The following is a 13,701-nucleotide window of genomic DNA, read 5'->3' as shown; positions in this document are numbered from 1 at the left end:
CGGCCAAAATCTCTAGGCATATTTGAATCTTGGCCACAAATCATAATATAAAGACAAACACAGCAATAAACTCACCATTGACTAGCAATAACCAGCAAACTATTCCTGCAGCAAGATTAGAGCCCATTTCCTCCACTCCCAGTATAAACCCTCTGGCAATAAACTACTCCAGAAAAGATCTAGCACCTAACTCCATCCCTACCAGCCAACTGTAACCAACACAGGAAATATCAAGTCCACCAATACACCTGTCCTGACAGAAAGATCAGCCCCCATCAATCCCTTCCCTTCCCAATTACAGGAGAAATAGATAGGCATTGAAAGTGTCTTGAAAGTCAAAATTTTAACTACTTCAGACAAAGTGGGGAGAGGGAAGGAAGGTGACAAAGACTGATCATAATTGTGGCAGAGAGGCATGTGGGGAGGTGTTTCGCAAATAAGCATGTGCCAAATTATATAGGGAAAAGCCACGCCTTATATGGTGGTATACAGTGCAGATCCCAAAGCCATGGTGTTCTGTGCTCCCTCTGAGATAAACCCCTTGATTTTATAATGGATTTAGAAAAATATGTTATGGTTAATCACAAGCAATAATAACTCGCTCTTTGTACAGAGCTTTTCATCTGTAGATTTCAACGTGTTTTACAAAGATGGTAAATAGCTTTATACCTCTTTAACAAAAGCAGAGACACAGGAACAGAGGGGTGAAGTGACTTGCCAAAAATCGCACAGGAAGATAAGGGGAAAGAATTCCTTTCAAAATATGGAGACTGAGTAGTTATTTTAAGCCAAATATTTTCTCCCCCATAATGCTCTGATATCTTAATGTCATTTCAGTATTTGAACTCTTGCCGAATGTATTCGGTCTTGCTGCCCGCAAGGGCGCCTACAACAGTTGTATTAGCAACTTGATAGGGAGGAACTGGCCCAAGCCAGACCACTCTGTGTAGAAAAGAAGATAAAATCTGTCTTTTGAGTAAAAGAAGTGCTACCCCTTCTCCCGCATCCAGCCTCCTCTGTTAGCCACTGCATCAACTCACAGTGGGGGTGGCCACAGAGGCAGGCATTGACCTGCCCTTCCAGAAGAAAAGGGAGCAGCGGGCAGCTGTAGATGTGAGTTATAAAAATGAACAAAGGAAGAGCGGATAAAAAAAAGAGAATTCTGCTCTTTGGCTTTGTAATGCAGTATTCACGTGTTTTCATATAATATCCAACAGCTACTGACCACGTCTACTTAGTGTCTGCTCTCCATAGGCTCCCCAGCATTACAGAACTAATACCCGGACTCCAAACCAGCTAGAAACATGGTAGCAGCTAAGGGTCTGATTCCTTTCTCACTTACACCACGGTAAATCAGGTGTAACTCCACTGAAGTCAAGTAATAAAATAATAAAAATACAAAAGAAATAATAATAATAATAATACACCAGTGTAAAACTGCTGTACATGAGAGGATAATCAGGCCACGCATGTCATTTTCTGCTATCTAGAATTATGTAAATTAAGGGTCACTTTTAGGATGAACATTGCTTAAGAAACAGCTGTTATAGCTAACATGAATGTGCCAACATCCTCAGTTATAGAAACTAACTAACTGGAAGGGTGACTAGAAGGGGGGCAATAGTGCTACAACATTGTGGCTTCTTTTATTGAAAACTGTATTACGTAAAAAGTACACATGCTGATGGCCATTTGTAATACTTACTACTGTAGGTAGTATTAAGAACTGCCATGGACTTAACTGACTATGTACAGTAGCAAGCACTACACCTAGCTGTCAGTTTTGCAGGATCAGACTCTTAGACGGTACCATTTTTTTTCAAGTCTGACAAGTGACTATTGATCTAATTTCACTTATAGTGGAAAGTGGCTCCACACAATTCTAAATTCTAAGTCCTCTAATTAATTTTCACTAATTACAAAGCTGATGTCCCAATAAAATTAGTTTATTTCCTGAAAATTGTCAGTGGTAATTACACCAATTCTACAATTTCCCGTCACCCCAGTCAGCCTTTGGACTTCTTCCTAGACTCTTTACAATACAAATCTAAATTTGAGGAACTGTATGCCAAATCTGAATCAGGGAGTGGCTTAAATGCAAAGAGATTTTTATTTTTTAAAGACTCCTTCAGTGATACTTTTAATGCTTTTAAACATTAAAGGAATAAAGTGTTGGCTCATAAAAAAATGAGCAGGGATTCCACTGAATTGATATTTCTGAGAGCTCCAAATCAATTATTTTTTTCAAACAATGTAAATAAAAGGCAGACAATTAAAAAAAACGCAAAGTTTCATTTTAAAAAGTTTGTACTATATTCACAGATGGCTACACAGGAAACGTTTTTCTCTTGCACATTCTAAGACTTGTCTTCCTGTTCTAGTGTAGCCCTGGCCACATTACGGCTGCAGCACCATTATATTATAGTTTCTGGTCAACGTTGTCAGCTCTCCACTTTGCAAAGCTTCAAAATTCTGTTTTGCTAAGAGAACTTTATGGTACCCAATTTAGAAAATGAAATATCAGTTGCAACCTACCTTTGACAAAAACATTCTTGTCCAGAAGGGCAAAGCCAAATGCCAAGAGTTTAAGCCACAAAAACATGGTTATATCTGGAAACCAGGCGTATCCTTATGAAACAGCATGTGTCTCTCTCTGGAAAGCAAAATAATTGTTATCTTTCTGTAAAAGTATTTCTCAGCAAAACTTGAATCAAAAACAGAATAACCGTGCATATACATTGCAGTGCCCGCTTATCAGTCAGGGAGCAGTTTCCTCTGTCACTCAAAGACTAACCACTCGCGATCTCACTATATGGCTAAGTGATGTCAGAGACAATCTTACCTACTACTTTAAAACACCACTCTTTTTTTTTTTTTTTTTCAGTTTCCAGGAAGTCAAAAGAGTTTCTCTTAAGTTGCTGCACTAATATTTAACTTCCTTAATTCAACCGAATAGATCATTTTTAACCATTTCTACAGAAGAACTGAAGAAGAGTTTAAAGGAGCTTCAGGTTTCAAAAGATGAGACAGTAAGGAAAGACCTTAGTATTTCTAATATTAGCTTTTCTGTAACTCAGCTCCGTTCCAGTGCCTGGTCATTCATGGACCATGTGTTCTTTCAAGCTATACCAGGAAAGAAAAAGTATCCTTCTGAGGACATCATGAACCAACATATTAAATTGACAATGTGGCCACAATAGAAATACTCAGTTCCTATTAAAGTGATTATTGGTAAATGAATAATATTTGAAAATTGATCTAGAAAATACTTTTGTTAAAAGTCCCTCTGCAGAAATGCAATTCCTAACATGGCAGTACTCAATACCAAATGGCCATGCCTGGCCTATATTCTATTTCCTGTGCTGTTTTATACCTAGGCAGTCAGCATGCTTTAGTTCTCTAAGGCTTTCATATCACCACCTACAATATGCTGAATCTGAACGTTGGCATAGTCAGTTCCATAAAAACTCGACACATCTCTATGATGGAATATTTATTCCCTTTCTAGTATTTAGCAGGGGACAGCATGGTCCTGGAGGACTTTGGGCTCTCTTGCGAAGTAGGCAAGGGACTGCAGGTGTCTTCCCTCACTGCAGACACTGGACTGGGACTCAACAGCTGACTAGGGTCCAGTTGGATGGTAAAGAGTAGAAGGGAGGTTAAAGGGGGAGAAATGTTAGGACTGCCTCTTTCATTGGGGGTTTGAACCAATTGCTACCAGTTTAGTGGTCAGTATTAAGATAGCTAAAAAAGGGAAGAAAGCCTCACTTGTTTGTGTTTATTACTCATATACAATAAATTCTTTAAAAACTGTCCAAATATCATATTATAGAACGGTGTACATAATACTGTGAATAAATAATATCTGAGATATCACAGGTCTTTGCTATATTTAACACTGGAAATAACGGTACTATCTCAAATACTACAGTGTGATAACTGTTGGCTTTTTACTGGAAACCAGTGCACCAGGTGCTCCATAAGAACAGAGCTGGATTAAGGCTTAAAGCATCTATACTGCTGAGACTAGGACACCTGCTCCTGGAGTTACATGAAGGCAAAATCTCAGCTTCTATTTAAAGAAAACGTTATTTCTAACCGATATGGGTGCAAAGAAAAGCTTGAAAAGATGACCTGAGAGTAAGTGATGTGGTAACATCTACCTGAGTCTACAGTTAGCCTGATATAGTTACCACTTATCAAATCTCCAATGCATCTTCATTATCCCATGATGAATTTGGGCTACAGCCACAAACTCTCCTCGACCCTGTCATCTCCCTTCTCCCATCCCTGAGCAAACTTCAATGTTCAAAGCTTGTCCGGCCTGGTGTATTCTATTCCATACATGTTCTCATATATTCTAATCATCACGATATCTGACGTCCTTTTCTGTGGGATCTCCACTGGCAGGTTACAAACAAGCTCTGGACAAATTTTAAAACTTCCCTCCCCAGCAGAATCTGCACAAGATGGTGCTTACCATTGGACCTTCCCCATCTGTCTATACACTTATAACCCCCATCACTAATACCTGAGAACACATACACTAATTAATACTCACTACACACTGTGTGGTAGGTAAGTGTTATTATCCCCATTTAACAAATGGACTAAGTGAAATGTCCAAGGTCACACAGGAAATCTGTGGCAGATTCAGGAACTGAACCCAGATCTCCTGAATCCCAGTCCAGTGCCCAACCATCTGACAACCACAAGACCTCCCCTTCCCTGGTGTGGTGTCCTTCCTCCAGCAAAGCTATTCCAGTAGATATGAGAGCTGCACATTGCAGGAACGAATCTAATCATTGGTTTGTACCTGAGAAGGGATGCATTAGTATGAAAATTTTTCATTGCAATTACAAACTGTGTCTTGGCTCAGTGAGTAATCAGTAATTCTTAGCTCAACTACAGTGGTTGTAATGTTACATCAGTTTGCACTGCAGTTAAATTTATATTGTCAAATACAAATCTCAGTACAATTTGGCTATTGCGTGGATACCTGCAGAAGAAATAAAAATTCTTATCGTGCTAACACAAAAGACTTTTCAAACAAGCTAACAAATAAGCTGTTGCTTTTCTGTGAGGTGCTGACTGCACATCAAGCTCAAACCCCTTACAACAACTACCTTAACTGGTCTAAGAATGAGGAAGGAAGCACATGACAGGAAGTGAGCTCGTATTCCATCCCCTTTAATAAAACAGTTTAAACCTTTGTTAGCTGAAAAATATTTAGTGCTTACTTAATACAAGTTCTCTAAAAGAAGACATGCTCTGATCTGAGCTCAAATTATAAGAGGAAGAGAATGGAATCAGTATAACCCTGAGGGCATGTTCAGGAACCAGAAAAGTCTGTGTTGTACTGTATGATGAAGGATATAAAGTGGTGCCTGTACAAATACACTGATGTTTCTAGGCAAAGTTCAGTAGCTCTACATGGTGGATTGAAATATAGACAGGAGTCTAGTAGTACTGGCCTTTGCTACTGAAAAAAGGAGATAAAACTGTTTATCCAAACACCTTGTGACAGGGTACAGAAGCACTGCCTACTCACCAGCAACAGGATGTCAACTCCAAGTCTGGTTCTGCCCATCCATATGAGTGCTCAGAGAATGATGATGGAGCCTGCAAGCCAAAAGGTTCCCATTGGGAAGGAGGCTCTCTATAAGAATGGCTGCTTCAGAGATAGAGAGGGACGATGTCTTGAAGTGTCAACTTCTACAAAACCAGTCAATGGCCATGACTTAGGTTTCCTGCTTTAATTTTCTGCCACCATAAGGCCAGGTTTTTTGTTTGTTGAAATTATTGCACTGTGAACAGCTCAAGGGATACAAGCTTTAAAGTGCTTCTCTACTCTAAAAAGTGATTCTGTAAAAATGGCATTGTGGTGGGATTGCCTGTTTATTGTCTTTTAATTATTTCCATATCATATGTGCTCTGTTCACAAACCGGCCATGTGAACTCAACCTCAAATATAAGCATCAAGCTGGGTTCAGTCAGAAGGAGATCATCTATCAGCATGACCAGTGCTGCATCTGCTCTGTTTTCTGGCCTGAACCCAATAGAGAAGGGTCCAGGAAGTGGACAGGTATTTGCCTGATTGTTGTTTACCTTGCTTAAAAATGAATGTTTAGACACCAAATGATGGAGGGTGAAGTCTATTTTTTGAGTATAAGGCAGGATATACCAAGTTTTAGGGTGACTGAAGCACACAGAAGAAAGCAAGATCAAGTCCTTACAACTAGAGTCCTTATTTTAGAGAGTCATTTATTCTTCAAATGTTTAATTCCTGCAAAGATGCGTGTGCACAACCACAGGGTTGAACAGATCTAAACCAAGGGGTTAGCTGTTGATAATATTGTGTTGTTAGAGTGGTGTGATTTTTTTAATGTCACTTAATGCATTATGCCTTATAAAAGACTAGTCTGGATGCATTTAAACCACTTATATCTTCTTGCAGGGTTAATTGGGAGACACGTTCTTTAGACGTTAGGAGGTTGACAGAGATATAAATGGCTAACATTAATCTCTTACAAGTCACTAATATGGTTATTAGTATGGCTCTATACAATATGCTGTTTGTCTCTCTCCCCCTCCGCTTCTTGTAAAAAAGTCTTTAAAGGTGTAGTCCTTGACAGTGGAGGGAGAGAAATAGTAGTAGTCATGATAGAAAGGATTTTAATAATATGCCCATTAAACAATTTTTACTGACAACAAGTCTTACCTATAGTAATGATTCAGTTCTTTGTTACATGACAATTGAGTTGTTTGGGTTTTTGTTGCTGGGGTTTCTTCATCATTAGCTTATATTGGAAAGAACTGGAATGTTAGTGAAAGTTTATTTTATATGAAAATTCACCATAACTGTGTCCCAAAATAATTTATTAGTTTAATTTTATTTTCAATAAATTATTTTGTTGGACCTGGAGTGGCAAAGAACATATGAAACATACCATCAAATTAAACCAGAAATTCTGAATTGCCTCCCTGTTTACGATAATATACGAGGGGAACATACACGAGCTACACACCTCAATCATATTAGGATTGGGTGTGCAAACAGAATAATACCTTGAATCTACTTAATCAGAACTGATATCTGATCAGATATCATGTTAAGACAACAGAGCTCTGTACTTCCAATAGATCCGTGGAACAGATGCAAGGTAAGCAGCAGATAAATCAAATGGTTCCACACATATAGGCAGCTCTTCCAGATGCTGCCATGCTCCAAACAAGGATTTCCACATCTTTAGCAACACATACACACTAGTTTCAATAGCTTTCAGATGGAACATATTCATGTCCAAAGACAGTACCTTCGACTCTACATCACAATTCTGCTCTCTTGGTAACTGTGAAAATAAAGGTAATGTTTTGGGTTGAATCTCTGCATGGAAAATTTCAGCCCCAAAAGAATGGAAATTGGAACTCAATCTACCTAATCACAAATGCTAAAGTAATCCAAAAATATCCAATCCATATGATCTAGTAGATAAATTTTAGTTGACACCACTCCTAAGCTTCTGCAGGGTTTCTTATTTTGGGTGGGAACCTTCCTCCTCAATGTTTCTCTACAGGTCAAATCAGGTCAAATCAAGAGAAAGAGAAGAGAAGAGATACACACCATTGGAGCTGAGTTTTGTACAAATAGTACAAATCAATCAAAATGCATGAAAATTCATTTAGGGTGAATGTATAGGAGTGGATTTCGTTTGTATTGGACTAGATTTCCCCTGCGCATCCTGAGTGCAGCCTTTTGAGGGCAAAAAAAAATGTTTTTTTTGTTTTTTTTTAAAGAAATACAAGTCCTTGGAATGACTAAACTAAAAACACATTTTAAACTCAAACTCAGCACACATAAAATCCAGCCCCAGTTTAGGGGCCAGTGGGAAACACTGTTTCCTGAATTAAGAACCTAGTTAAAATTCTCTTCAATGACTACTTGAAAGCACTGAATACAGCATCTGGAAATCGGAGTTCAGGGATGACAACAGGTGAGAACATCTTGCCGATCATTACACGGCTCACTTAATGAACATCAGTAGACTGCTAGAAGCATGAAACTGTATCAAAGGAAAATGGAAAGAGTGCAGTGTTACAGTTGGTTTATGGCTTTTAGCCACTGGCCTGTTTGGGGCAGTGAATAAAGCAAGCACCAGGACGAAATAGGCATCTGGGAAGCACAGGCCCTGTTGGGGATGTGGAGCAGGCAGGCCGAGGCTGGCTGCCATGTCAAGCCTTGAGGCCCTTCCTGCCAGCAGAAGCTGGACACAAGCTGGCCTTTATTGATAATGCCTTTACATTTTTCCAAAACACCATTTGTTTTTATCTGAAAGCCAATGTTAGTACTTGTGAAAGGCACTAGATGGACGGCTCTGTTGAAGGAAGACTTCTGCTTATCCAGAAAACAAATATTAAAAACCCTGGCAGCTGCAGAGCTATCTCCCCTCCTTTCCCACCACTGGCCAGCCAACGAGCTTCAGTCTGGCTCCTTTCTTTTATCTGCTCTGCCTGGGTCAGAAAAACTTCACTTGCAGTAGATGGGCAGATCAAAGAGAGGAGGAGCTCTGCCTCTTACCCCTGTGCCCCTACCTCCCTCCTCTCTATAGTTCTGGTGTATGGACAGAGGAGGGCAGCTGGGGACAGATTTGCTGCCCGATACCTTGCCCCTCTCCCACCAAGCCCCTCCCCTCCAGGGGTCAGAGCCAGGGTTCTGCACTGACTAGAATAGATTACCAATTCATTGCAGTGATATTGCAATCTTGTAATCTGGCACATTACAGCAAGTTTTGGCCTTGCATGGTGATGGCTGCAAAACACACACTTGTGATGTGATGAGAGTGAACACAGATGTACATGACATTTTACATCAATATAGCAACCTGCTGGCTCCTTACTAGGGACTTTGTTAACCCACAGTGCAACATCCAGCCAAAAGAGCGTACCCTCATCCCTAGGAGGGGAAGCACTCACATAGGTCAGTATGGGACCTGGCTCTGGAGGCAGCCGGCTGCAGAGAGAAGTATGGGCAACGTAGAAGATGAGACTGAAAAGGTAAGAACTGGATTGGAAGGCATTCTATTGCTGGCAAGGGGCATCAGTGGTAGCCATGACGATGGATGTTTGGAAGAGGCCTGCAGACAAAGGGACTATGCAGACAGGTCTAAAGAAGATGGATGAAAAGACTGGACTCTGGCTGTTGGATCTGCAGGCCAGTGCACAATTGCCTTCAGGACAGGCAGTAGGCCCGAGGAGTGCCCCTCCATACTTCCATACTGGACTCAGCTTGAGGGCTGGCTTAGGAACTGTTGGTTCATCTTTCCTTCTAGCTTGAAGTCATTGTGCCAAAGTAACTGCAATGTTTATTTCTGGCCACTGTAGTAAAGCAACCTTTTGTTTTTCATCAGACTCATGTTTACTCAAGTTATTGTAAAGCCAAGCATACTCTTTGATATCTTCAAAGCACCATGCAGGCCCTAAATTAACAATAATTATGGGCTGAACCCTGAGATTGTAGCTATCATTTCTCATTCAGTACCAAAAAGTCAAGTCCCACCTCCATCACCTATTTGTTTGATTTTCAGAACAAGCATGGTCATCCTTTCTGTTACGCTGTCCCTCACGCTTGGGAGACGCTCGCCATAAACATCCACAAAATTAACTCATTCTCCTCCTTAAATTTCCCCTCCAGCCTGAAGCCAACAAAAATCTTGATAACAGGTAGGCTGTTGGTGAGCAACAACCATTACCCAATAATGCCTCACTATCAGGGCCAGCCCGAGGTACAGGCTGATCGGGCAACAGCCTGGGGTGCCTGATTGCATGGGGCGCCAAAATATTTTACCTTCCGCCACCGAAACGCAAGGCTCAGTGAAAATTGAGGATCAGCCCGATTTTTCAGAGGAGGGTAACATGCGGCGGGAAATTCAAATGTGAAACTGACAAGCTGCCGCAGAAATTGAAGGAGCGCACACTTATGGGTGCAATTATAATGACTCAAGAATGGCAAGAATGGCTCGGGCAAGAATGGCTCGGGCTGGTCGTGCACACCGTTTCCTTATGCTCTTCCATTTATCTGTCTATATCCATCTGTTTTTTCTTGTCTTATACATAGACTGTAAGATCTTTGGGGACGGGAGTGTCTTTTTCTTCTGAGTCTCTACAGTGCTTAGCACAATGAGTCCAGGTCCATGACTAGGCACACAGGTGTTACGGCACTACACAAATAAATAAAGCAGCAGCAGCTGTTACAATTTGAGACCAAACCCATTACATTCAATGGAAAGATTCCCATAGGCACTGAATATGACTCCTGCCGAACTCACCACTTTTACTGACTTCAAAGGGAGTAATGGATGCTCAGTATTTCTCAGGAATTAGCCCTGTGCTGCTGGAGACATACACAATGAACTAGTTCATTTCACATTATGCAAGAAATGACCAATGAACGACAGACCTCAGTTCTACCTTCAGCCTCTGTGCTCACAAAAGAGGGAGAAAGAAAAAGAGTGAGATGGAATATGGGAAATAACTTGTTTTTTTAACTGCGTAAGGAATGGGGAAAAGGGGAGGAGAGCACATAATGGAAAGGAAAATAGGAATAAAAGAAGAGATTAAAGGAAAAAGAAATGTGGATAAAATTACAGCAGACATTCTATTTCTTGACATACATGATATCTTGGCTGCCTATGTCCATACCTTTTTGTTAACAGTCTACAAAGACCCTCTTTGTTATTGCCTACTAGTTGTTCAGACTTTTGTTGGAGGGCATAGGTGCCAGGCAAAGATGGGTTTTGATGCGAAGCCGACATAATACTACAAGTGCTATCTCTGCTGCAGGAAATCTTCCCTCATCCTAACAATGCAACATCAACATTATGCTACTCCTTACATTTCACTTTTTTGTTTGTTTGTTTTTTAATATTCCCAGCATGTTCAGTGAAAGAAAGGCTTGTCCTCCTCATTTTGTTTTTTGTCATTTTACTGTCCTCTCTATTGATACTACTTTGGGGAAAATTGTATATATCGATTAATTTAATTCAAGCGCTGTTTAACTACAGCACCTTGGTGTGTCTCCTGTCCTTCTTGCTACCCACCCAGAGCTGGATGCATTGTCATATAGCATTATCTTTTGGCTACAGTCCTTTAGGTCTTTTCAACCTGTCATACAACTCTGCTCATAACCAAGCCTATTTGCATTCATTTTGCAATTCAGATTTCATAAGGCTTTATCATCGAATGCTTTAGTAGCATCTAGACGGTGATGTAACCAGTGGATAAAAATGTATTCCCAGAGCAGGTTACAACCATTATGGTGCAGAGGCAGAAAATGCCTGTTAGAGTACTTACAAGCACAAACCATAAGTATTTACCTAGAAGGATGATCTGTTTGAGGTGATGTTGTTGGTCAGCCTCTGATAGCTCTTCTCTGTGTTTTGACATAATTGTTCTCTAGGGGGATGTCCAGCTGAGTTAGACAGATCTCACCAAAGATGGGTATGTTTGCAGGCATTACTTCTTCCTCAGTGGTTTGTTAAGGAAGTGTTGTTAGAGAAGTACAAAAAGTGCAAAGGCTGTCTACAGTCTGAATTTAGGATTTGCCTCGACAGACTTGAATCAATGAGGCTGCAGCAAAGATCTATAATGTAAATCTTTGAGAAGAAATTACAGAGTCTATAGACTTAGACTGTAGTTAATCAGAACTATAGCGCTTCTGGTAATTCACTTAACCTCTCCTTGCCTCCGTTTCCCCATCTATAAGATGGAGATAATATAGTTTATGTCACAGGGCTGTCCTGAGACTTAATTGGCTCATAATATTTGTGAAGTGCTTTGAAATCCTCGGATAGAAGGCTATAGAATTGTAAAAATGTATTATTATTATTATCCCAAGAACTAATCAATCTGTGATGTTAAATATTAGTTTATAACTTCACTGGAAGATCAAATGAGTGAAGAGGGGTTGGAAGCTGCTGTGTTGTGACCATTACTTACCGCACTAATCATATCTGTTTACTATAACTTTGTGGTCCTCTGCAAAGGGGACAAAGAAGAGTGCTGTTCGCTTATCCTCAGAGTTCCTAGATACAGGGATTGTCTTTTTAGTGCGTGTGCACATGTATATGTACAGTGCCTAGCACAATGGAGCCTGAATCCCTGCCTGGGACCTGTAGGCACAAATAAATAAATAGATAAATACCAGCAGTGAAGGAGGAAGTCTTTGTTTAAACAAAAAGAGTGTATAATTAGCAAAACAGTGGAAGTGAAATTATGAAAAAAAGACAGGAAGTGTAAATGGAGTCTGATATAGCTGACGTTTTCTCCAGTATTAAAGGTTCCTTCTAATGGGCAAAATCCCAATCAGCGAAATGCTATGAAATCTGTTTCAGTAGTAATTAATATTGGTTTCTCTAACATCATTGATTCATTTTCAGTTTATAGTTTATAGTGTCTTCCTTGCGCATTTGTTTCATCAGTAGTAACAATTACAACTCTGAATAAACATTTATCTTCTTTGGCTGTCTCAGACTGGCTTATTTTATTTACTAGATGACCACTTGAAGTTCCTTCCAGTTCTACGTATCTATGATCCTAAAATAGTTTTTACATAGCAGGTGACAAATGGGGGATGGGAGGGAGGAAGAAACAGCCTATGACATACAAGGCAGTAGAAAGCAGCAGAGCAGTTATTTCCTTTTCCTGTTAGATGTGCTTCATCAGTCTCCATATTTCAAGTTAGCTGATTCCCAGCAATCATAGCCAACTGGACTCAACAAGCCGTTCACACTGTATGCTGTTCTCCACTACCTCTGTAGTAGCTTGATTGTTGTCCCTCTTACTCCAAGGTTTCCAACACACCATTTCTCACTGCCATAACAAACTTTTATTATAAATTGCAGTTGTTTTCCACGTTTATGGAACTCTGAAGAGGGCTGTATTTTGACTAAGCAGCTGCTGCGAGATGTCAAATACTTCCACAAGGGAAAAGCAGCACACAGGTTTCCATGGATTATCATGACATAAGAGTGGACTGTGAATTGTAAACAGAGGCACCCATTGCAGGCAGTAGGGAGATGCATCACTTGACAAGAACAGTATGAAATTCAAAAACACATTCAAAGTACATTTAAAGAAAAGTAGCTACAGATTCAGGGGAATTCCCTCTCACATAAAAGAAAAGGGAAGGCAAAGGCACATTCTTGGCAAAAGGTGACCTTACAGTTAGTGGCTGCCAAATTTAAATGGGAAGTGCAAAGCTAAGCAAAAATGAAAAATAGATAAGAAAGTCAACTAAGCACTTCAAGCCAAGATTTGGTTCAAGTGCTGAGTGATGGCTCAAGTCACTCCTTATTGAGAGTATGTCTACACTACAGCGGTACATCTATGGTGCTGCAGCCGTGCTGCCCTAGTATAGATTCTTCCTACCCTGATGGAAAGGGTGTTTCCATCCATGTCATTAATCCTTCTCTCTAGGTCAATGGAAGAATTGACCAGCGGATAGGTCAACCAAACTACAGTGTTCAGGGCACATCATTTTCATATTCCTGAGCAATGTAGCTAGATCAATCTAATTTTTAAATTTAGACCAGGCCTTTATCTGAACTAGTTTGCCTATTGCTCCTGGTAAAGAAGGATAATTACAGTCCTCTGTTCTGTTAACCAAAGATAGGAAGTTTTAGATGAAAAATAGAATAAGTACCA

General features: G+C 40.2%; 1 protein-coding gene across 1 annotated transcript in view; it reads right to left on the bottom strand.

The window, feature by feature from the left end:
• The window catches only part of LOC137146789 (receptor-type tyrosine-protein phosphatase C-like), a 67,608-nt gene extending 64,794 nt beyond the window's left edge, over nt 1-2,814 (bottom strand). The window contains exons 1-2 of the mRNA XM_067538271.1: nt 2,738-2,814; nt 2,536-2,653 (exon numbers count right to left, since the gene is read on the bottom strand). Coding sequence (XP_067394372.1) covers nt 2,536-2,602 — 67 coding nt within the window. The 5' untranslated portion in view covers nt 2,603-2,653; nt 2,738-2,814. The remainder of the gene's footprint in view (nt 1-2,535; nt 2,654-2,737) is intronic.
• Nucleotides 2,815-13,701: the final 10,887 nt, after the last annotated feature.

The sequence above is a fragment of the Emydura macquarii genome, unplaced genomic scaffold, assembly GCF_026122565.2.
Source record: "Emydura macquarii macquarii isolate MOO-44397 ecotype Brisbane River unplaced genomic scaffold, CSIRO-AGI_Emac_v2 contig_480, whole genome shotgun sequence".
NCBI classification, from domain to species: Eukaryota; Metazoa; Chordata; order Testudines; family Chelidae; genus Emydura; species Emydura macquarii.
This window is presented reverse-complemented; position numbering and strand designations above follow the sequence as displayed.